General features: G+C 42.4%; 1 protein-coding gene across 1 annotated transcript in view; it reads left to right on the top strand.

Moving 5' to 3' along the window:
* The window catches only part of PDIA5 (protein disulfide isomerase family A member 5), a 97,725-nt gene that overhangs the window by 51,613 nt on the left and 20,240 nt on the right, over positions 1-25,872 (top strand). Inside the window, exons 12-14 of the mRNA XM_063161366.1 lie at positions 14,241-14,311; positions 15,602-15,765; positions 18,494-18,624. Of these exons, the coding sequence (XP_063017436.1) occupies positions 14,241-14,311; positions 15,602-15,765; positions 18,494-18,624 (366 nt within the window). The remainder of the gene's footprint in view (positions 1-14,240; positions 14,312-15,601; positions 15,766-18,493; positions 18,625-25,872) is intronic.

Raw genomic sequence — 25,872 nt, 5'->3', positions numbered from 1 at the left:
ACCCATTCCCAGGAGAGCTTTATCACACATAATGCTGAACTTGGGAAGACAAACTCCATCACTCCAAATGTCCCCCCCTCTCCCTCTTTCCCCAGTTCTATATGCTGAGCATGACACCATATGGTCTGGGATATCCCTGTGGTCATTTGGGGTCAGCTGTGTTCCCTGACATCTTCTTGTGCACCCCCAGCCTCCTTGTGGTGGGATGGGATGAGGAGCAGAAGAGGTCTGGATTCTGTAAGCAGTGCTCAGAATCAATACTTAAAACATCCCTGAGTTATCTACACTGTTCCCAGCACAAATCCAGCTCATGGCTCAATACCAGCTACTGTGGAGAAAATGAGCTCTATCCCAGCCCAAACCATCCCACATACATGAGGAGCTGTTTTACTAGAAGAGAATTATTTCAGTGATGCTTTAATTGCATATTCAGATGACCAATGGATTAATAATAGAGTGTAGTATGAAAAGATGTGTGGGGAATTGGCAGCATTTCATCTGCCCCCTGCCCCCAGTGCTGAAGATACAGCTGAACCAAACACATCCCAGGTAAATACCTGTGAACTGCACCATTAGGCACTGTGATGGATGTGGCCAGTTGGGTCTCCGTGCCTGTGGCTGTTAATGACCATCCCTGAGGACCACACTGTAATTATTTACAATCACTTGCACTAACTAGCCCAAGGACATGGCAGCATTTTAAGTGCTGCCTAGCATAACTAAGTTCAGGGAGAGCAGCTAGTGTGTTTTAAACACACCAGGAAGGTCTGCAGCATGCAACTTGCACCTCTTGGGATCAGAGACACCATCCCTTTTGTGCAGTAATTTATCACAGCCATTGAACAGAAGATGTGCTGCTGCAGGTCATTACTGCCAGCCCTGAGTGACTGGGGTGAGTATGGGTGGGCAGGATGAGTTCATCCTGATTTCTTTTCACAGGTCACTGGGGATACAGAGCAGGATTTCTAACCTTCTCAAACTCCTTGTAAAGCCCTTAAGAGGGTGTTCAATAAATCTGAATGTTTAGCATAGGTAAACAGTGACCCAGCCAGTCAGGCTCTGAAGGCACTCTCCTCCCCAGCCATCTGTGAAGGGTGTGCAGTGTCATGCTCCTTACTTTAGTATTTTGCTGAAATTCCATAATTTCTGGTGGTGAGCTTAGTGTTATCCTGGATATATCCAGACTGGAGTCTTGCAGACATCTGAAGTATTTTTTCAATGTGTTGTTGTACCCAAAAACTGGGTTCTTGTGCAGTGTACAAAGGAACAAAGAAAGGGCCCTCTCTCCCAAAGGATTTGGCATTTTCATTTGGGTTGATCATATTTGATCATATTTGAGATAGCAGTTAGGTTAGTGGACCTATTTCTGAATCTATAACAAAGGATTTATTGCATCAACCGAAGTTATTTCTGTACTATAGCATAACTAAAGGCACCGTTGCTGCTTATGATAAGCTTCTGCTAGCAATGAGAATAATGATTCCATGTCTGTATGTGCTTCTTGATATGTGTGCCTACAGCTGATCAATTTATTTAGATGCCCAAGATGACAGCTGGGTTCTGAATGTCTCTAAATATGGGTTATGCTGCCAGTCAAGTATTGTTAAATGCTTTAGTGTCATGGGGACTCGCTGAGACTTAAAATGCTCCTGAGTCCCTTGATTGTGGAAAAAAAAAGCCCTGTTTGTGTTTTCAGTTTCCTCATCAAACTGTTTGCTGAGTCCAGTGCAATTTAAAAAATAATTCTGTCCAAAATATTTTCCAAATTAGTGAGGATTTCAATCTTTCTGACTGTGTTTTGTTGAAGGAATAAAACCCCTACACATTTATCCTTTCTACATTTTTCCTCAGCATTTTCATCCAAATCACATCTCAGTCACAAAATAAACCCAGCCAAGTCACTGATAAGTCAATTCAAATGCCACTGAAAGGTGTTTAAAGTCCAGGATTGAAATTCAAGTCAACTCAGAAATGTTTTCTGGAAGTGTCTGCTGTTCACGCACAGGAGTTACTTTTCATTATGTTTTGTTAACACAAGTGACACTGCTGTTTTAAAGGATACCTGTTCTTGCAGCCTCAGGCAGAATAATGTCCTGGTGCCACTGTGAGCTGTAGCCTGCCCTTGTACCTTCAGCAGGCTTGGATCTGAGGAGTCTCTGGTGCTGGCTGGTGGTTGTAGTCAGTCATCCCTGATGTTTGCTTGGGGCTGCTTTGCCCTCTCTCATTCCCCATCAGCCAGAGCAAAGTTTGTGGTCCAGTACTGATGCCAGAGGAGAAAAAAGTGCTTTGCCTGTACTATTAGTGTGAGTGTGCATTTGCTTTTTATAAAGGATTAAACTATTAAAATGTTTTCCTGCAACATTTCTTCATTGTATGTGAGCTAAAATTCAGGTTAAACCTGTGTTCTTCCCAGTCCCCTTCATAGGGCTCCTTCAGAGACTCTATAAGCTGATTGCAGGATTTATAGTAGGAAAAAAGTCAATATCCTTAGTAGGATATTGGAGCCGTTGTGGTTTTTCCTCCATTGATAAAGAGGGAAAGCAGGGATAATGCAGCCTAATAGACCTTTGCTTGCTTCCTCCCATGGAAGGGAGTGCTAAAATAAACCTTGAAATGATAAAGTGCACCACAGTTTTCATGTGTTGTTGAAATGTCCATGAAATTCCTTTCCTGTTCTCAGCTATTTTCTCTACCTTTATAAACCAACCCAATAAATTATGCAGTTGCTGCTTTCCAAAGTCAGCTATTCAGCTGCTCAGGTTTTTAATTGCACAGGGAGTGGTTTTATCAATTTGGCTTTGAAAAACAGCTTTTCTCATCCTTCACTCCTTCCCTCCTCCCTCCCAGTGCATTTATACCCAAGGTTTTAAGCGACTTTGTGAACTCATTTTATTAAGAATCCCAACCAATTAGCCCAGTACCAGAAGAAGGCCTCAGCTTCTAACCAAGTAGTGAACTTGGCTCTCTCCCTGCCAGCTCACCATCACTGGTTTCAGTGTTTTTGTTTTTTACTGCTGCATGTGGTGATTCTGGGATATAGGAATCCATTGCTCGCTTTAAATATGAAGCAAAGCGAACCCAAAATGTGTGCACAAAATCAAATCTATTTTTTCAAACCATCTTTTATGGTAAACAACTGTAAATAAATGAGTCTCCTTTTCAGACCCCCACTGGTTCCTTGTGAAAGCAAGCTATGTTGCTGTGAGCTCTAATTGGGATGTCTGTTGGCAGCATCAACAGAAAGGCCACGAGTTGAAAAGGCTGAAGAATAATCTACTCTGCAGCCTGAAAAAAATGGCCTTTCTAGCATAGGTCAGCAGCAGCCTAACGTTGGCAGCCTGTGATAAATAAAGGAATTATATTATTTATAAATAAATAAAGTTTTTCCATGCTAATTCATGATTCAATCAGAGATTTTTTTTTAAATGTCAACCAACACAGTTGTTCCAGTAGAGGTTAAAGGCCTGTGGATTATCCAAGCATCCAGCAGCACTGAATGTGGATGGAAAGATCCTTTAATTTTCATTTGTTCCTGTCATATATGACATTTGTGATTTTCAAAATAAAATGTTGGTTGTTTTCAGTGGGTACTTTGGCATCTGCCCTCAGATGTAGAGCCTCTGGGATAAAGGCAGACAGTGGGTACTGGGAAGCTGGTTTTGGTGCACCTGTGCAGGTCTGGATTACTGGAAGTTTGTAGAGTGTCAGGCAGGTTGTACATCTGGAATCTGGTCACATGCCTTATCCCCATGATGCAGGTGCATGTACCAGCCCATAGGGAGCTACACAAGGAGACATTTGTGTGTCAGGGGGCTTGCTGTGGGCCACCACACCTTGTGAACATGTTCTTGTTTCAGAGTAATTAGAGAAAGCTTTGAACAAGTGAAACTTTCTGGACTGTTCTGTGGCTCACAGGCAGTGCCTGCCTCTGGTGGGATTTTGGTGGAGCAATGCAGACGTCAGGGTGGGCAGTTGCAGTGCCCACATCACTGAAAACTGAATTGTTGTGTAAGGGCACTTGGGTGATGAATGTTGCTGTTTAGGAGTCTGGACAGATTGCTGAAGAGAAAAGATGTGCTTCAGTTTCAGAATAGTGTTTCCTGACTCTATGTCCCATAGGCTTCTAATTCTAATGTTGCCTCAGTGTATTTTTAATGGGATGTATAATAAAATGCTTCCCTGTACAAGCATAAATTGTGCCAACTTTCTGTGCACTGCATGCATGTGCTTCTCAGCTGAACATTCCTGGCAGGCTTCTGGGGCAGATACATTCTTCACGTAAACCAGTTAGAAATTGGTGCATTCTTGGCTTCAGAATCTGCTTCCACTCAGATGAGCAAGGCCTGACTGTTGATTTCAGAGAGAGGAGTTCTGAGACACTTAGACTGGGTTTTTCATTATTTAAAAGCATGGAGGTCTACAACAAGATGTTGCTTGATACTACATATATTTGAATAGCACCAAAAATCTTAGGCAGTGTAAACAGTTCAGTGTAAGTGACCTGCCTGTGCAGTGATCTGTCTCATTAAACTAATCACAGAAATTATTTTCAGGGAGATTTAATCACACATTAAAATAGAAGTTCTTGGAAAGGCAGAAAACCAGGAAAATTAAGAACCTGACATGGATTTTTCCTTTAATGACAATACCACTCATGTTTCTCAAGGGTCTAAAAATAAAAATCAATATGAGTTTTTAGTGGTACTTAATATAAATGGGAATGTGAAGAGTGTAAGAATCCTGATAATTACCTTGTGCAGTAAAACTTGATAGGATACTTAATGGAAGGGGTGAAGACAGTAATAACTGATACCATTGTCTCTTTTTTGTCAGTCTTCTGATACTGGAGCACACAGTTCATATGGGATTATTGTCTCTTTGAAGCAGTTTGTGCTCTTTGAGCAGGGTATGGTCATAAAAAAGGATGATCCAGTGATAAAAGCAATAGCCTTGGCCTGGAGATGTAAAAGTTTAGTTCTTTGCTTTGCTTTGCTTTGCTTTGATTTGTACAGTCAAAACCCAAATCACTAAATATTTGTCGGTTTCCAACCTGTGAAGTGGAGATAACATTTCACCTTGCGTGGGAGTTTTATCTAGCAAGCCATGGCCAGACTGAAAGCTGCTCCAGTATTGCAGGAATTGAGATACGGAAGGGCTATGAGCTCTGCAGAGTCTTGATTAACGTGAAGGAAGTAGGATTTTGCCTTTGGTGTTCTCTGGATTGTGGCAGACATCAGTGTTTGGCCCACCAGTTTAGGAAACCCCATCTGCCACTGGGTGAGCACAGAGCTCAGACAAGATTATCATGGCTGGAGCTGATCACTCGCAACCTGTGCCAGTCCAGCTCGTGCCAGGACTAAAAGGGAGGAGCCTTGACTTGCATCACAACAGGGAGGGTGGCAAACGTGGGTGTTTCGGGCTGCTCTGCATTTGGGCTGGATCTGAACTTGCTCTGTGGCATGGTGCTGTTCTGGGGACACGGCATGTACCTTGAATAACTTACTTGGTAGCAGTCGTGGGTGTTGAGCAGAATGCAGGCTAGGAGTAAAGGAAGAAGGACAGGAAACAAAATGTGGATATTTGGGGGTTGTGAAATTTGGGAGGTTTGTTCAAAATGCATTGCTGTATGCTCACCTCCGATTGGGAGCAATTACTTTCTCTATTAAAGAAGACATTTTCAAAGGCTATACCAATCAGAAAAAAAGCTTCATGTGAATGTATGGCAGGTGGTGTGAAGGGAACATTAGTTTCTTTGGGGATTCGCTGCCTCATTTCTCACATTACTATTGCCTTCCCTCTCTCCTAACGAGTTCTTACTGACTGACTCAGCCTGTGACACAGGAGTAGCTGCCAGAGCACCAAGGAGCAGCTGAGGGGTGACAGCTGAAGAGAGACTGGCCTCATTTTCTGGGTATTTGTTGTAGGTTATTTAGGTGTTCAGAGGGGTCTTTTAGAGGACTTAACTAATTTTAGCTGTTAAAAATCCACATTTGAGTGTGTGAATTGGATGGCTGTCCTCCTGGCAAGCTTGACCCCAGTGTACATATAAGCTCTTAATGCTCTTGTGGTGAGTTCTGATAAGAGTGAAACATAACTTATTTTTCTAGGTCTCTAATAATGAGGTAACAGTAGGAATTAGCTTTAAGAATTAGACTCCAGGTTTATTTTTTCTGAAATAAATTAATTTCCTTGCTTGGATAAGCTCAATATACTGTGCAGGGCTCTCATTTGGAAAATGCCTTATAGTAAGTATCTCAGCTACTTGAGTCATTACCAGTGGAGTTTTCATTGTCAAGTTTATCTTCCTAAATACTTTATGGCTTCAACTTTTATTCTGTGAAAGGTAGAGAACTTACATAAAGGGCAAATAGTGAACAGAGACACCTAGAGTCTGCCTCTCTGCTCCTGCTTGCCTGTCTGTCTGCTCATTGTGCCTCTTCAGAAGGTGAGAAGGCAAGTGAGGCCATTTTAATAATATATTATATATGAATTCATTGTTTGGACACTGAGGCATTGTGCTGATGGTGGAGCTGTGTCTTCTGGGCTTCTGACTGCTTGTGCTTGGCAACCATGCCAGCACTCTTCTCCTAAATAGGTGAATAGATCTCAACTGGTAGCCACTTCTGCTGTGACTTTGGACAAAAACTGTGCATTCTGCATAGTATCTCCTCCTGATACTTGACTTTTCCATCTATCTCAGTAATATTCAGTGTCACCATTTCTTTTAATGCCACTGTCCCCTGAGCTGGAGATCATTGGGATTTACCTTTCTTAGGAAGATCCCTTTGCATGGCATCCATTTTGCTGATGTCTTACACAAATTGCATCCTAGGAAATAATTCACAGGTTATGCTGTTTTTGTGAGCTGAACATTCAAAGCTCTTTCTCTCCTGTGTTCTCTGGCATTTTCATTGCTAAATCCATAGCTTAAGGTCTTCCATAGTGGGGTAAGAGTGTGAGGGAAACCAGTGCAACTTCTCTTTCCTCCTCAAGGTAAAATTTTGTTGTTCACCTGGCAATGGAGAAAGGGGTGAATCTTTTTAGGATGTTAAATAATTCTGGCTTAATTGAGAAGGAAACCTTCTGGTGGTATTTTTCATAAGCTCTCAACAATTTCACCTTAAGGCAACCATGCTGTTGTCTCACTTTTCAATAGGGGAGGATTAATTTTCAACACCTACTCAGGGCCACGTTCCTCAGAGCTGGTGTAGGAAGTGTAATTCATATCTTCCAATGCCAGCTGATGCACCTTCCTTCACTTCTTTTCCCTCCCAAGAGGGATGGTAGGAGGCACCATCATCTCCCAAAACTGATTTCTACCAGTTGCACCACAGTCTTGAGTGAGAGGAAATATATATGCAGTTTTAGGAAATACATGCAGTGTAATCTCCAATAGCCAGAAGCTGAAACCACATTTGGAATGAAAATAAGGAGCCATGTGATTTTTTTGTTTTAGTTTATTTTACATAAAGATGATGATTAACTTTGAGGTTGTTCCTGGATGTGTGCTGGAGTCTGTGCTGTGCAGATGGGGTATAATTTTTCAAAGGCTGCTTTCAGGAGTCCAGCTCAGCCATGGCCCCCTGTGAGCTCAGAAGCAGAGAGTGCACACTGTGGCATGATGGAGCAGAAATCTCTCTTCCTGCCAGAAGAATCCCAGGCTGACGTTAGCCTAGGAGAATATTCACCCTTTCTCCTGAGCCTGAGTCAGAAAAAGACAAGCTCCAGTGTGACCAGAAATAAAGGCAAAAGTGCATGTTGTGCAGTTCACCAGAGCTGCTGCCTTTTAAGTCTCATGCAGGCAGCCTGCAGCACCCACTCCATGTTTACCCCTTGTGCTGAGCCTTCCCTTCCCAAGGGCTGTTGCTGGCTAAAGGTGGCCCTTCTGCTAGAGCTGTGAATGTGGCACGGATGCAGACAGTCTTCCTGAAGGATATGTTTAGTTAAGCTCTCTTCCCAGTTTGATCTGATTTATGTAATGCATCTGTCTTTTTTAAAAATAATAGCTCATACTACAACTGTCCAAAACTGCTATGATTCTTCTCCTGAGCAGTTTCAGTGATGCTGGGAGGGAAGAAATTATGCCACTATAGATGGTGTCTGGGTTTGGGTCACTACCACCTCAGCAAGTCATAGGACAGAAAGTGTGACCAATTTGTAATAATTTTGTGCCCTAACTTCACACTGAAGGGCTCCTGGAAGCAGGCAGGGACTTTCTTCTGCGTGGCCATGCTGGGATGGGATTTGCACAGCTCATTGCACGCACAGATTGCCTGCACTGTGAGCTCGTGGCAGTGCCACGGGATGGTGATGGCGGTGGGGCCGAGCCGCTGCAGCGCTCTGGGATGAGCTGTGCGGCCCACGCCGCCTTCGGCTGCAGCCGCAGCAGCCCTGGCTGCAGTAATCCAAACTGCTGAAGTATTTTCCTTCTAATGCTGCATTTCCAGTTCCTCAGAGTCTTTTCCACACTGACCTTTCATAGGCTTTGTCTTTGTAAAGCCGTAAAGCTGTTTGCTTGTCACTGATCTCTAAGCAGTGTAATGCCTGATGGAATCAAACCTGCCTTTAAAAATACAGTATTGGGGGGAGGTGTGTCTGGATTTGTGTATGTGTGCACACATTTCTAGCTGTTGGAAATTTGAATTCAATATCATGTTAAAGATATTGAAGATATGCCTTTTGTAAGAAAACATCAAGTCTTGGAACAACGTTGTCTTTAAGTATCTGGAATTTTACCTGGGTGTGCAGTGCTGCTGGTAAGAAGATGAATGGTTTGTTGGGAGAAAGTACCCAGAGGGAAAAGGTTGTGCAAAATCCTTTGAGCTCCTGATCCTTGCTAAGGTGATTCCTCTCTTTTTTTGGTTTGTTTTGGGTTTTTTTTTTTTTTTTTTTTTTTTGTTTGTTTGGTTTGGTTTGGTTTTTTGTTTGTTTGGTTGTTTTGGTTTTTTTTAATGCATGTAGATCGTGGCATGGCCTGACTGCTCTGACTGTTGTGACTGTTAAGTGAACATGCAACCAACACGATTGCAAATTCATACCTGTGATTATGGGGAGAAACAGCTGCTTTTGTCATCCTGCCTCCCTGCCAAATTTGTGGATGATTTTCCATCAGATGTCTGCAATGCAGATGGCTAAATTATGCAAGGGAGTCTGCAGCTGTTGTAGTTTATGCTCTCCTACACCGGTGAAGGAACTGTAAACTGCCTCATGTCAGACCTGAGAGATCCTCTTGTGTGATGTATGTTACAGCCTTCCATGGCAGAAGAGAACACATTTGTGTTCTTGCATGGGTGATAAGAGGGCTGGGATTTGTGTGTCCTTGCTGTGGCTGCAAGGATTGTGTCTTCCCTGCTCCATGCAGGTACTCCTACTTTCATATGTAGAGATGAGAGCTCAAAGTTAATATTGTTAACTTGTAAGAACTGGCTATTCTGCTGTTTTCAGAGGTCACTGCTCTTCTGAGATTAAGAATAGAGAAACCAATGGTGTTATCCCCAGGTGTTAAATGTTTAGAGAATGAAGGCACATCTGAATTTTTTTACTTCCTATTTTTCTTTTTTTGAAGTTGTCTGTAAATCTTCTGTGAGTGTATTCTGAACTGCCAGTGGCCCACTTGCTGAAAGCAGGACATGTTTTGTGCTTCAAATTCGTTTTCTCGTCAGGCTAATGGAGGTATTTTTGGTGTGCAGCTATAGATGGATATGGAGCTGGCATTATACAATAAATAGCTGGTACATGATAACAGTATTCATGCAGTCTGTTGATGACAGAAATGTAATGATTCTTTAAAATCTTTATTTGTAATTTAGTTTACCTCTAGGGTTTCTTGATGTCAGAAATAGCTTCTTCACAACTGCCTGGATGTTGTCTTTTATCTCTTGCTTGTCACGCACACTTCAGATCATCAGACAATGTTGTCTTGAGATGAGAGGACATGGCCAAAAGCATGGTATTTATTTATATAGTCATAACAACCTGAAAGAAGCAAACAGTGAATGACAGAGAGAAACAGATTTATATTCTTGAGACATCACTAAAACAGCATATGCAGGAGCTTAGCTGGAGCTGCTTGGCTGGTTTTCTGCCTGTAAATCTTGGTTTTAGCAGTAGAAGTACTTGTATTAGTTAATTTCTGAAAAGTTTGGAGCAACTGTGCTGAGAGTCTTTGCCATGGTGCCAAAGAGGCTTCTATAAACAAATACAGGTATTTCCTTGGAAAAAGAGTTGCCTGGTATGTTTGTGAGGCTTTCCTTTGTCCATGTGCTGCTCACCCTTACACTTCAGCATTGCTCTGTCCACACTTGGCCTTTGCCTCTACATTTGCATATGGTCACACTCTGCAGAGGACAAAGTGCTGAGCAAGTGTTGTCCTCTGCCCTGCAGTGGGACCCTGGAGGGAGGTGACTTGTCTGCACTGAGATGGCATGGGGACCTTTGATCACCATTGTTTGGGGGTGCAGCTGAGCTAAGCTGTGTGACAGTAACTGCAAAAAAGGAAGGAGCTGCTTATCTGCCCATCTACACAGTGCAAATGAGAAGATTGAGGGATTGCAAATAAAGGAAAGCAGAATTCTTACTTCATTTAGACATCTGTTTTAAAAATGGTTAGCAGGGGTGTGTACCAGCTGTCCTAGCACTGATTGTTGTAAGTTTTGACTTCTTTTCCCTGTCTTGTAACACTTCCTTTTTGCTTATCTGTGTGCTCTTTTCTATGTGAGCCTTGGCCCTAGCAACCTGGGCTCTTTTTGTGCAGGAGGAGCAAGATGAGGTGTTAGAGGTCAGAGGAGTTGTCCTGGACTGGTCAGCAGAAGCATGCACTGAACCTGGACTGGTTTCTGCTGCTGGATGGAGAGTAACTCTGTCCTGCACCCCCAGAGCAGCTGCTTGTCTTCTGCAAGAAGAGACTGAGGCTGTGGGAGTCCTCTTGGATGGAGCCTTGGGTGTTCCCACCAGCTGTGCCTCACAGAGGCTCAGAGGATGGCAGTGCTGGAGCAGGCCCAGGCCATCCTTGTATTGAGTGCAGCCTTTCTTCTCCCCTGGGATTGAACTTCCCTTGCTTAGACTTTGAGTTTTAATGTCAGTAAGCCCTTAACAGGACAGTGCATCTTCTAGAAGCACATCTGTCACAGGCGCCCACTGCAGACCTCTGGGCTCCTTCCATTGTCCCAGCAGCGCACAGGAGCATCTGGGCCTCTAGGGTTGTTATTTTCCACACTCATTTTATAAACAGAAAGCATCTAAAACTAGAGGAGCTTAGCACAGAGGGATGAAGCTGCTGCTGAACAACCTAATGTAGCAATCAAAGGAGAGGTAGTGACCTTGGAATTCATTTAAATAACTTTCAGTTGGCCTCAAACATTTAATGGCAATCTTCACAGGATTATTCAAAGATAGGATAAATAATCATAGGAGAGATTAATTGGTTTGCAGTTTGTAGGTCTGATTTGTAATTCATATCTCCCCTTTTCTGCAATGGTAGGTGAAAGTGGGCTGTAGCTCACAATAGCAGAATTCTCATGAAGGAAGCCAGAAAAGCATTGTTTATTGTGGGAGAAGCTCTTAAAATTTGTTGTCCCTCTCTCAGGTTCAGTTTAATGTTGTGACTTTTTTCCAGGCTGATACAGCATGCTGTCCTCTGTCAGGGGTAGAACAAGCATTCACAATAAAGATTTGAAGATTTCAGTTTGCATTTAAGTGCCTTTTAAAGATCTGATGTTGCTTCCCTTTCTTTTAAGCCTGAGTGAGTTAGCTTTGTGGCAGTCAGTAATGCTGTGTCTGTGTGATTTCATGAAAGAACCTGGAACAGTGACATTTCATGGTCTGGATATCTTCATCCAAAATATTGCTTACAAGATCTTCAGATGCTTTGGGTATTTTTTAATTTCCTGGGCAAAATGTGCCTGTGTTACTGGTTTGGGTTTTTTTCCCCCTCTGCATGGCTTTTTGAAAACTCTGATTTTTAATGCCTTTGGTTGATCAGATCTAATTAATGATTGTAATATAATTGGAATATAGTGTAGATTATGTGGATAGTGTAGCTAGAGCACAGTATGAACCTTGCTGTGGCTAAGGGACACACTGTGTAAATCCCATCAAGGTGAAGTTAGCCCTGCAGAAAATCACTGTTTGTACAAATTTAAGCTACCTAATTCAGAAAGGTTCCCAGGTATGGGAACTGGGAGTTGAGATGCCCTTTGGTTAAAAGTGAGGAAGAGCACAAAATGAATTCAGTTCTCTGCTCCTAAGAGGAGAAATAAATCAAATTGGGCAGGTGTCAGAGGGATCTGTCAGCCCCTTACACAAAGCCATATGCCTGCAAGTTTTCTGTGGGTGGCAAATACATCATTTTCCAGCCTCTTTTGTGCTTTTAAACAAGATAAGGAGTGCTGAAACAGTAACTCTTCCTCAGCCTGTCCCAGCTTCTTCCTGAATTCTCCTGTGAAGCTGTCGCATCAGGTTCCCAGCATTCTCACACCATGGTGTAAAATTAAAGCAAAGCTCTCTCCACCAGCTGAGCTCCCCTTGTTCTGCTGCTCCTACCACAATACTGTTTTTTCCTTAAAAGAATGGCATGGGGCTCTTTAGTGCTGTGGTCTCTGTGCAGATGACTAAGTGCTATGGACTGTAGCTGGTGTTTGAACAGGAGCTGCTCTGAGATCAACTGCTTTGGTATTTGCTGTAATTCTTAGGTGGGATTTGCATTTGTTGTTCAAATGTTCCATAAACATGCCCTGAAAGTGTTCCATGGTGTGCTGTGGTGGCTGAAGCTCTGTTTGCTCTGGTGAAGTTACTTACACCTGGTACTGCTTCTTGGCTGCAAACACTCTTTACTTAGGCTATATAAAACATGCTTGTCTGGTTGAGTTCAGGCCCAGATTTGTGTCTGCTGGCTTCAGCCATCATCCCATCAGAAGGAAACAAAGCAGCACTGAGGTTCAGAGGCTTTGGTTTATTTTCTTTTGGACAATGGTGTAAAAATAGCCCCAGCCTGTTACCCGAACACCTCAGAGTCAGCTTTTGCTGGCATGCATTGAAACACATTTCTAGCCATATCTTCTGATACAACTTCCAAAAGCTCAGCAGAGTCTGGGTTTTCAAGTGCCCCTTCCAACAATAACAGCTCAGGAAAGTGAGCTGGCAGCTGCTGCAGAGGGGAGGGAGAGGCGCAGCAAGGCAGTGCACGGGATTGCAGCGCTTTGGGGCTGTGCCAGCGCCTTGTCCCAGCTGCCTGCACTCCAGTCAGACCTGAGCCTCACCTGCTGGGTGTTCACCCCAGCCCCTCTGTCCCTGTGCACTGTCCCAGGGGGGCTGCCATTGTGCCAGTCCCTTGGGGACGGGGCAGGGGCTGTCACTGAGGCCCAGCAGCGCACTGGAGGTGCCCAGGTGTGGCAGGATCCTCACGCGGGCCTGAAAGTTCAGCCTGCCTGCAAGCAACTACACCAGCTGAAAGCAGTTTAATTTACACCCTAATACTTTATTCCAAGTCTGCTTTTCTCACTCATACATTCATTTTACTTTATTGTAATGTCAGCACTTAGCAGTGAAGTAATGGCAGATCTCAGGAGAACTTCGCGCAAGCGAGAAAGCACCATTATCTCGGTTTTACAGATCCTGCTTATGTTGGGAACATATGTGGTGGTGTAATTACACTGATGTGATTAAATCAGTGCAAATACTTCCTAGAAGGACATGCTGCACCATGTAAAGCAGGGCTTATTATCAGTGCAGTTGAATTCAAATTATATTACTCTATTAAGCTGTGCTAGTGTAAGCCTCCACTGAAAGTCACAAAGTCACGTGAGGAGCTGTGTTGCTTCTTTTTAAAGCAGATAAAGATTTGGCAACTGAAATGGGTGAGGTTGTGCTTTGCCCAAGAGCATGATAGAAGCAATGGGCTTGACAAATGTTGATAGTACTTTTTGTAAGGAAAGAGGTGTGGGTGTGAAAGCAGGGATATAATAATAACAATACTAATACTAATACTAATACTAATACTAATACTAATAATAATAATAATAATAATAATAATAATAATAATATTTAAATTCTTTGTTTAAGCTGTTGTGGTCATTTTGGAAAAAATCCTATATCATACTAAGGCTTTACAAATGTATTAAGTAAAATGCATACAAAATTCTAGTAGATCTTTATTACATGGTTTTGGATTTTGGTAATGGCTGAATGGGTCAATGAATAACCATGGTGTATACAACTTAATTATATTTTTTTTATTTTGGCAGGGTGTGGGCACTGTAAGAAAATGAAGCCAGAATATGAGAAGGCTGCAGAGTTTCTCCATGTAACCAGTGATGTAAGCTAATTTCCTTTATTATAGCCTTCAAATAATCAGTAATAAATAACTAGAGTAATAAAAGTGACTTTTCTCCCTACAACAAATTCAGCTGTTCTCATCCTCCCACAGGACCCTTCAAAATGTGCTTCCAAAGTACAGTCTCATCGCTGATGCATGAGCCCTGCCAAAGTCTGAGAAAGAACATTCTGTCTTGAACAAAAACAAAATCGAAAAATGTTTATGTATTCTACTGTAGGCCTTATACATAATATGATCAAATCCAAAAATGGATTTTTTTCCTCTTACTTAAAGACACTGAATGTGAAAAAAACATTGGCTTTTATTTATGAATTAGATTTGGAAAAAAACAAAAGGGGTTGATCCTTGTTTCAAATACACTGTTTTTAATGGTTGCACCACTCCATTAGCTTCATCATAAGTGCTCCATCAGCATGGCTGGAGAAGAGAGATCCAATAATACAAGTATTAGTGTTATTGATTCAGTCTCGTGCTGTGTATGCCATGCAGGAGGAGAAGTAGAATTGGTCTCCCCCATACTTTAAGCATCTTCTGTGGAGACATCTAAAGTTCCTTTATTGCTGTTGGAGAGGCAGGAGATGAGAAAAACAAAGATTCAATGAATCACACTTTAAAAATGCCTATTCTTCTGTGTCTCTAAAGGTGGTCCATGAAAAGATACCCACAAGTTTGGGAAAGATGAATTTGCCTTAAAGTAAACTTACCTTTAGCAGTGCTTGTTTCTTCTGGGAGAAACAGGGATATGTGGGAGGAAATGCAGTTTCTGGGAATGGCTCTTAAGCATTATAGAGTGAATTATATAAAGACAATCCATCAGAAATGGGAGGGGAACAGGTAAGACTCTGGTAACATTTAGTCCATAGTATGTCCCCTTCTGGTTTTGCATCAGTTCTCTGTGTCTTTCTGTATGTCTGTGCACAAAATCCCAGCATTAAACCTGTTGGAAAAGACCATTAAAATCAAGTCCAGCCTATGACCAAGCACCACCATGTCAACTAGACCATGGCACTGAGTGCCACATCCAGTCTTTCCTTAAACACCACCAGGGATGGTGTCTCCACCATCTCCCTGGGCAGCCCATTCCAATGTCTAATCACCTTTTAGATGAAAAAAATCTTACTCATGTCCAGCCCAAGCCCCTGGCGCTGTTCTAGAGGCAGCAAAGGCGCCTAGAGCATGAGTGACTGCCCCCAAGCCTGCTGTGTCCTGCTGAAGGGGTGTTTGTGTGTGTATGTGGCTGGGATTTACAGGAGGTGATCTCTCTTTCAGAGTCCGGGTGTCCTTGCAGCAGTTGATGCTACTGTCAACAAGGCTCTGGCAGAAAGATATCACATCTCAGGGTTTCCTACTTTGAAGTATTTTAAGGATGGAGAGGAGAAATACACTCTGCCACACCTCAGAACAAAGAAGAAGATCATTGAATGGCTGCAGAAGTAAGTTTTGAGGGTTTTAAGATAGTATTTGGGTTCCTGGTTAGTGACTCCTGCAGATGGCTTTGATGGGGAACTAAGCAGAGTTTCAACATGGCCTAAATCCCTTGCTAACAAAATTACACTGAATTCCAGTATTCCAACCCAAAGAAGCATGTATGTTAATTATGGTCTCTAATACACCAAATCCTTTATTTGCCATGGGGTTTTTCATAGCTGCCCTGGTATTTCTTTCCCAAACTAAACATTTTTCAAATATACCTTAAGCCTTTCCTGGAGAAGGAATAGCAATGGCTCTGAAAAATAAACAGAACATTTGTTGTTCCCTCTTTATACAAAGCAGCAGATTCCAGTGTTAGTAACTGAATTTCTACAGTTGTACTTTTCTCTTTCCAGCATTTCAGAGCCAATGCCTAGAATTCCACCCACGTGAGGCTGAAGGAAAGCCAGTGAGACCAACAAAACCAGCACCTTTGAGTGCACTAACCAACTTTTCTGGGTGGTGTGCAGAAATATGCAGAATTAAGTTTGATATGAAAATGATGACAATAATTCCATTTCAAAATAAATTGCTGGGAGAATTCTCTCTTTAAGTATGTATTATATATGCATGTATGTAAAAGTATGCATATATATATAAAATATGCATTTTCTTTAGTTACTGTAAGCCTCATGTATTTTCTGCATTAGTCAAGGGGAAGAAAACCTGCCAGAGTTTTGTGAATATTTTAGTCATTTAACTAGTTGGCATGAGGAATGTAATCTTTATTTTCCCCCTTTTATTTGGTGGGGGAAGAGGCTGTGTGGGCTTCTCTTCTCTTCTCTTCTCTTCTCTTCTCTTCTCTTCTCTTCTCTTCTCTTCTCTTCTCTTCTCTTCTCTTCTCTTCTCTTCTCTTCTCTTCTCTTCTCTTCTCTTCTCTTCTCTTCTCTTCTCTTCTCTTCTCTTCTCTTCTCTTCTCTTCTCTTCTCTTCTCTCTTTACATCTCTGACTGCTTCAAAGCAGGTAGTGGATATGGTCTGGCAGTATTGTTGTAGCATGTTGAGGAGCTTTATCTGTATTTTACTTTTAGACATGGTACTCCCTTGGCCTCCCTGCCCACAGAGGCTCCAGGCTGCTGTATCTGTATTGTACATGAAGTCATTGTCCTCATTTCACTGCTTTGCTCAACTCTTTTGAGCACTGTGCACTTTGTGGTGAGTTAAACAGTCAGGCTGATGCTGCCTGTACCAGCAGGTGAATATGCAATGAGGAACAGGAAAGTGGTGTTAATTCTTCTGGATCCTGCTGTGGCTCTTGAAGACTTTTGTCTGCAGCCTCAGCTAGTCAGCAGTACAGGTGAAGCCCAGACAACTTTTCTTCTGCTCTTGGCTCCTGGATGTTCTCCCAGCTAGAGAAGCATTCCCTTGTTTTCTGACAGGGATAGAACTGACACAGCTGCACTGAAGCTGGTGGAAATAGGGATGCATCTGGGGTGCAGGCTGGTGATTAGAGAACAGCTTGTGGAGACCTGTCTCAATGGGTGCTTGCAGCCATTCAGGTTTTGGCTGTGGTTCCTCTCTGGTGATTGTGCTGCCACACCAGGCTGTTACCAGTTGCTGGGTAGCTTATTCCAGGTCAGTGTGGGAAATTTTGTGTGACAGTAAAGTCCCACCTCTGTAACTGTAATCAGTGATAGCTCACAACAACTGTGTTCATGGAGGAATTCAGCTAAAGGACACACTGTGTAACTCTTCTTTCTCTGAAACACATCTAAGTCTTTCTCTAAAAACTGGAAAATCAGTAATGGTGGAAATACAATGAATGTCCACCAAGTGACCTTGAGAAGGACTTTAAAAATTGAGTTTTTCTCCACTTGGTTTTTATGTACCTGATACAACTTAAAATGGTGTCATTGAAAGTGTCAGGAAAGTCTGAAAAGCTAATTTATTACCAAGGCGACATATGAAGGTCTTTATACCGTGGCACCATTCTGATGATTTTATATAAAGTAATCACTATTTAAGATACAGCAGGAATGAATTTAATGAGTCTGAGAGAGGTCTGTGAGCTAGTGAATAGCAGAATTTTTGTTAGAGACTCTCTAGGTGTGCAGGATTGCTCTGATCTAGCCAGTATGTGCAGTCATAATTGAAACCTGACATTCTCTTTACCAAAGTAAAATATTCTGGTTCAGTCACCCCCAGTATTCCAAGTGGAACAATGCTGATTTTTGCATCCTGGCTTTAATATCTGAATTCTAGAGAAGGTCATGAAATTCTTTACAGAAGTTTGCATGATAGGGATAAAGACTACAAAAAGGATATTTGAATGGAAGGTGCTGTCCTATATCAATTGCCTTTTAATTCCACCTGCTTGCTGTTCTTCTCAGTTCAAGGCTGTGGATGATACAGTGGTGTGTATCAATGTTTTTACCACCCAGGTGTTGGATGCAATGTAGAAAGTCTTTATTTGACATTTCTACTCATATGCCTGACTACAGTCACTTAAATTATATTTTAATTATTTCAAATTATATTTTAAATTATCTGAGTTCCAGAAATTAACTTTTATCTTTTTTTTTTTTTGCTATTGCCTGGTGTTGGAAATATTGAGTATGTCTTTCTACTGTGCAGACATCTTGAAGGATTTTTCACATCAGTTACCTCATGCTAATTATGACCAGGACAATGCTGTCCCTTTATCTGCTTCCAGAAACATTTTCAAACCAATTTCATTGTCTTGCTTTTCTAGTCCTGAAGCACCACCTCCACCTGAGCCTGCATGGGAAGAAAAACAGACCAGTGTTATCCACCTGGCAGGAGAAGACTTCAGGGAGTCATTGAAGAAGAAGAAGCACACCCTTGTCATGTTTTATGCACCATGTGAGTAAATAACCTCTCTATGAGGATGGGTTTTATAAGCCCTACATTTACCATGAAATCCTGAATTAATTCCCTTGCTGTCCCCAGACTTTTAAGGGTAAAGAGCTGATTCTGAATATAAGTGCATGGGAACGTTATTGGCACCATCATTTGTATCTTTATAAGTGGAAACAAAACAGTATATAATGGGTATATTATTTAATGCAGACACCAAAGCAGGCAGCAAAACAAAAACAAAACAGATTTATTTTCCTCTGCTGCATTTTATGGTCCATATAAGAAAATGTGATCCTTTGTAGTAGCACAGTGGACATGGATAGCCTGATTCATTAATGCAGCCCTTCAGTGGTGAAATCAATACAGTAGTGTAGGAGGAATCAGTCCACGAGGTGGAGAACAAATTTTGATGGAATAAATTTTGTCTGTAATAAATCTGCATTTAAGTGTCCACTGGGACTAGGGACATAGCTTCCTCCTCCCAGATTTTTTTGCATGCATCACATAATCACTTTGGTTTTGAAGCTCCTGAGAATATTTCTAGAGAAGTTTAGAATCAGGCCTTTTATAAATAAGGGGAATGAGAGGGACCTCTTCTGTTTTCTGTGCTGTCCCAGAGACAGGCAGACTAGGTACAAGTTCTTAGCTTTTGAGGGGCTTATCAAAGGGAGAAGATAATCCAGGCATTTCATATTAGATACTATTAATGTGCCTTTATGCCCCATGACTCAACACCCCCAGATACAAAAAACAATTATTCCAAATCACACGGCCAGCAATTAATGGATAACCTTCAGATAAACAGCTACCAAATTGTTCCCATTAAAGCAAAGGTATTTTCCATAAAGAGAGAAAAGGTCCTTAATGTTTAATCAGGCAGCCCCTTATTTTGCTTTTCTGTTAGAGAATTAAACATGAATGCTTTGGGGCTCATATGAAGGGATGTGGGAGAAAGCAGGGGTGCAGTTCAGGAGGGAGATTTCTGGAAGGTTGTAAAAGAAAACGGAAGGGGACATAATCCCTTTTCCAGTCCAGTTCCCACCACCTATTGACTAAAAATTGCCCATGTGCCAGGAATTTCTGATTCATGGACCTCAGCTGGTTAAGAGCACATTGTAATTTTAAAATCAAATGATTGCCCATGAAATGGTAAGATTTAGGAGTTCACTGTCTCTCGAGTTCTCTTTACCCGATTAGTGACTTTCTGCATAAGAGGGATTTATTTCACCTTTGGTTTTTAGCTGCATCTTTTTAAGATTCTTGATCCTTTTTAAAGCCACATTTAAAGCAAAGACTCTATGTGTGATGAGTATGCAGCTCCCAGGGTTGAAAGCATGAGGGGTGCTTTTTGTCATTTGACTTCCACCCTTACTTTAGGAGGGGTGAGTAAAGATCAGCCTGGCCCTTTCTATATGAGCAGGCTGTAAAAATGTGGCTTGTGTGATGTAAAAGTGTTGGGTGCTTTGAGGCTGCACTTGAGACACATTTTTGCACTGTTTTTGACACAGTGCTGCAGGAGACACCTATGTACAGGACAGAGGGGTGTTAACTGGAACCCAGTCTGGCCTTCCTGTGACTCCTAAGGCAGTGTTGCTGTTGTGGTGTCAGTATGTGGGTCATGCACAGTTTCTGATTTGTCAGATTTGTTCTCTAAATGTGGAAGTGTCTCTGAGCAAAGCACAAAGCAGGCACAAAGAGGGAGTGCAGCAAGCCTGCTCTTTGTTGGGTGCAGGGGAAAGTACCAGATCAGTATTTTAAATCTCCATTTTCTATGAAAGAAACATTAATACAGTAAAATAATTACATTTATTAAAAACACTATATATTTTCAGCTTTTGTGCAGTGATAATGTGCTTCCTGTTAAATTTTATAGATAGGCTTTTGTTTACCATCTTCTCAGTCTTGAGACTTCTTGAAGTTTACATTGCCAATTAATCTTAACTTGCTTATTTTAGTGCAGAAGGAACACTGCTAAAATTTCAAGGTCCCATTACCTCAACTAATTTTCTTTTTCTATTCAAATCTACATCTTAGGTCAGGGCAGACTCACAGTATGCTATTCCATTCACTTGTGACTCTGTGGCAGTATTTGTTACACTTACACATATGCTGAGATATTTTAGGATTGGGGGGGTGTGTATACATGCCTATCTAAAATATGTTTATATATAAATATTTATGCTAAGAAATGTATCTCTCATCTGCCATTAGAATTTAAAGCAGAAAATTGAGTATTCTGACCTTTGTCAAGCTTTGAGCTAGAGTGACAAACCTTTAGGCAAAGGCCACAGATTTATATCTTAGATGCAAATTAAAATGAGATCTGGCTTTCCTGTGGCAGCTTCCAGTCCAGATTACTTAATATGTATAGGAGAGCCACCAATGTGCTGCTGTGCTGATAACTCAGGGCTGAGCTGAGCAGGGCTTTAATGGTACTGAGCAGTGCTTCACAGTGATTTAGCTCTGGAGGAGAAGGCTGCTACATCCACATGGAAAAGATAGGGAGCTCATTACTCTGTCTCCTGGAACATGGGTGAAGCATAAACATAAAGGTTATTCTGCATGGCTGTGGACTATTTTAATGACTGAGAATCAGAATCAAGACTCTGGAATTACTGGGGGAAAAAGTCCACTCCTGTGGGCTTGACATCACAGAGGTCTTGATTTCACGTTCCCTTTCCTGCATGCTGGCATCTGTGTATGCTGCAGTGACTGACTGGGGGCAGGAGGCAGGAATAGGGGCAGGTTCCCAATACTGACTTGGGAAAAAGTGCCTGCTGCAGAAAACCCAGTGCTGCTTGTGCCAATAATGACCTGAGACCAGATCTTCATCCAGATGTCCTTTGGGTAGTTCTGTACCATGCCACACTGGCACGTGTTAGAGCTACTTAGGGATAGGACTTGGGGCAGGCTGCTGGCATCTGTGCTGCACAGCACCTGGCCCAGCTCTTCTCTGAACCCTTGTGCAGCTCTTGTGAAGATGTAATTGTCATCCCACTCATGTACCTTTAAGTTCAAAATGCCTAAAATAAGAGGAATACAATGGTACCATTGCAAAAGGGAAGCATGAAGCCTCAGATGTGTGTGGGGACTGCTGTGAGGGGTTGGGGGAGTATTTGAAAGCAGCAGGATTGATGCACCAGCACTTGAGAAGCTTTTGGAGAGAGTTTATAGGATTTGTGTCTGTATTTTTTTCATAATCCAGTCTTTGGACTACTGGATTCCATCAGCTACTTCAGGTTTGCTTTTATAACTGGCTTTGTCCAGAAATGGGGAAAGGAAGCAACTACTCTTGAGTATGGTTTGGTGTGCACATGGAGCCTGGTACATGGGTGATCAGGATTTAGGGGATGCAGACTGTGTTGGGAAGTGAGCCAAATGGACCAGAGCAGGCAGACTGCAGTGCTGAACCAGCCAGGGTCGGGGGGGCAGTGGCTGCAGGTCTGAACCTGCACCCAGAGCTTGGTTCAACACTTGCAGCACTCAAGTGAGGTGTCCTGGGCTGACCTGTTTGCATCGGTGCCTCTTCTGGCATCAGCACCCTGACCTTTCTTTCTTCTTTCTCTTATATCCTCCCTGTTTATAAAGCTTATCGGGATGTGTTTTATCTGCATTTTTACTTTTATGTGCTCTCTCCACTCCGTTATTCCAGATAATTGAGATTTGACTTTGACAATGCATTAAATTTTAACCTCCTACTACTGTAGCACTGAAAACTGTGCAAAATAGAAGCAGTTGGTTGTGATTAGTTGTCAGAATCACAAAGGGTAACAGAAGTTCCAGTAAATAATGTCTTTGTGGTTGGAGATGTTTTTTCTGCATTACTCAAACAAATTATGGGGAAAAAAAGAATGATTGAAGGCTAGGTAAGACTTCTCTGCAGTGCCCAGGGACACTGAGGCAAAGAGCTCAAATTGAAACAGAAAAGTTTGCATAACCATTTAGAGGAAGTGGTGGGTTTTTTACTGTGGTTGTGGTTGAATACTTGAACAAGGTGACCCAAGAGGCTTCATCCATGGAAATATTCAATCCCAGCTGGAGACAGTGTTGGGCAACCTGCTGAAGTTGACCCTGTTTTGAGCAAGGCAGTTAGACTAGATGATCTCCCAAAGTTCCTTCCAACACAGCAATGCTGTATTTCTAGGAATAGCTATACTGGAGTTTGAGATACACAGTGGGTTTTTATTTGGTTTGGGGTTTGGTTTTGCAGATTGTGATTTAGGTTGTTTTTCCCTCTTCTCATCCAGTTTTGATTTTCTCTAAACAGGAAAGGCTTCATAACACCATTTGTTGATTCTTGTGCAGAAACAGAAAATGTCCACTTTCGAGTTACAAGAACATAATTTTTTGGTTGAAATTGCTGCTTCCAAAGAGACTACAAATGAATCAACTGTATCAGAAACGAATTATATATAATAGATCAATCATTAACAGGTCCAAATGATGGGGGGAAGGGCACCCTGGTTTTAGATCAGTCACTTTAAATGGCAGGAATCAGCACTTATCAAATTCATTCAGTTTTTACCTTCAGTGTCAAAACACGAGTTAATCAGCCCTTTTAAAGAATAAAGACTTTCAGCAGCAATGGGAAGTAGTTGGGGGAAAGTGCTCCCTTTTAATGGTTCATAAGGGGGGCAGTTGACAATGTTATTGACTTGCCAAATGGCCTCTATTTGTGGGACTCAATAGGATTCATAGCATGGATATTTTTAATAAATGCTTTGCTGGGAGCTGATTTCCAGTTCTGTGTTCAGCCGTGAAACTTTCACTTCAATAGAAACTAATTTCATCAGCTGGAAAAAGTTATTTTCTGGTGAAGCCTGACCCACAGAGGTATTGAGAGAACACCCAGAAGTAAATGGTTTTAATGAAGTGGTTTTGGATGGAGCAAGTGGCTGTACTGCTGCAAGAGGATGTGTAGTTAGAGATATCAGCCTCTTTGGTTCTTCACTTACACTTTTTGTAGGGTTTTTCTTTCAGGGCTGGAAGAAGGGAATAATGGTGCTTAATTTGTGTTGCATCTGATAAAGTCCAAGAAGACTTTAGGGAGCTTTTGGAGCCATTGATCTAAGGTTTTTGTGGGAGATGGAACCTGGTTCTGATGTAAAACAAAGAGAGTAAAGCAGGAATATTGACATCATTGCTGTCTGATGGGTCAACTCCTGGCCACCATTAAAAAGTAAGTGGGAAATCAGGTATGACTTTGCTCAGCAGTAAGAAATCAGACAGGGATCTGACCAAATGAGTTGTGCCCATCCCCGCGTGTTTCATCAAGAGCCCATAAAATGCTGAGAGCTAAGCAAGCCTGCATTCATTTTACCCACAAAGTTTGTTCAAGATTTTAATTATTCTGTATCCTGGTCTGCTCCTCCTCTGTGTTTTCAGAACAGAAACTGCTTGGTTTCTTCTGTCCAAGTTACGCATCAGGGAATGTCCAATGACAAGAAGCACTTGGCTGAGAGTCCTTGCCAGGGTGGGTCACACTGTGGGCACAGAGGGGCTCATGGCTTTGAGCTGTTAATGCTGACAGCCAGGAGGGCAGAGTGCTCCTCCCTCCCTGGGACCCAAGCTGTCATCAAAAACCTCTTCTGAAGGAAGCACTAGAGTTTCCTTTTCATCCTTCCTGATTTTGGAGCAAGCTTGGCCAAAGCTGGTTGCACCACATCTCAGCCTTTGCACAGGCAGTTTTGGGGAGTTAATGCTGTGTTTTGGTTAAGCTGCATTGCTGTAGGAAAACATGGCAAATTCTGTTGGCTGTGAGGCCTCAGCCTGTGGCTGCTGGGCCTGAGATGAGCAGTCTGGGTCACTGCTGGGTCACTCAGCAGACTTGGGTGACATTGTTCTGTGTGAAGTATGCACAGAGAGGGAGAACATACATGACAATTGAGTTTATGAGTTCAGATGTGCGGAGCAAAGCAGCAGCACGGATGAATTTGGTGTCCCACGATGGCCTCAGACTGGCTCCCACCAAGAGGTTTTCCTGTCACTTGCAAGTACATCTTGTTAAGTTTTGATTAGGAGGCTGTATCAAAGAGCCTGAACAAAATGTGCATGTTTATAAATGAAGCTTAAGCTATCAAAAAATTATTAAAAACATGCTGAACAGAAAGGATCCCTTTTGAGGCAAAAAACCTTGCAGGAAGGATTTTCTGGCTGTTGACTGAGCGAGGCAATGTCTGGACCCTCTGATAATGAGGCTGTAAGTCCTGTGTGGGCTGGCACTGCAGAATTTTGATGTTAGCTCTGCCACTAACTGCTTTCCCTCCTGCATCAGTGGTGCTCTTGTTACAGGTGCATTACCAAGGTGTGTTCCTCTTGGTGTAAATAGATCCACAGAGCCCCTTAACAGGCTGGGTTTGATAAAGGATGAATTCATAGAGTGGTCTCTGCAATCAGGCTGGCAGAACTGCTCTTAGCCCCATTGTTTGTGCCGAGGAGATTAATTAGTGCCGAGAGAATGGTTTGAGCTGCACTTCCCCAGACTGTGCATAACCACACAAAGTGCTCGCAGTGGCTGTGGTGGAGTGGTGACAGTAAACTAACAGTTGTTGGGGTGATCCAGCTCCTCTTGTTTTGTAACCCTAAAATGTTACAGCTGCTTGATTTGGTGTGCAGAATATTGCCTGTATATAAACAGCTCCAGCTCATGAGAAGGGAAGAGGAGGGAGGTGCGTGCCTTGCTCCGTGGAATTCTCTCCTCACAGACACACAGCTATGTTGGTGCAGTGTCACTGTGGGCACATTAGGAGATTGTGAACATGCCACCCATCCTTATGCAATGTCATGAAACCCATTTCCAATAAGACAAATGCTTTTTTTGGTGATGTGTTACATTGTATGACAAGAGCTCCTTTTAAGCAGCTGAAATTCCAGTGCTCTGCTGGCTGCTGCTAACTCAGCAGCATGTCTTCAATTAGTGGTGTCCACTGGCATGTCAAATGGCAAAATTATTTCATTTGCTCTATGACTGTGTTTGCAGCTAACCAGGGCTGATGCTGGCTTGGTTAACTGCTGCTGCCAGCTTTGTTCGAGCTACACAGGCCAGTGGCACAGTGGAAAATGCAGGTCTGCTGGAACTGGCACAAAGGTATGGTTTGGGTGTAATTGTTGACCTTTATACCCTTTCTGTCCAGAGGTGACTTGCTGTATAGCTTTCCAACTCAAAGGATTGCTTGTTGCCAAATGCTGAGTGCTGGCATGTCATTTGTATTTCACTGCAGTCAGTCATATCCTTGTTTTTTGTAGCGGATG

The sequence above is a fragment of the Melospiza melodia genome, chromosome 8, assembly GCF_035770615.1.
Source record: "Melospiza melodia melodia isolate bMelMel2 chromosome 8, bMelMel2.pri, whole genome shotgun sequence".
NCBI classification, from domain to species: Eukaryota; Metazoa; Chordata; class Aves; order Passeriformes; family Passerellidae; genus Melospiza; species Melospiza melodia.
This window is presented reverse-complemented; position numbering and strand designations above follow the sequence as displayed.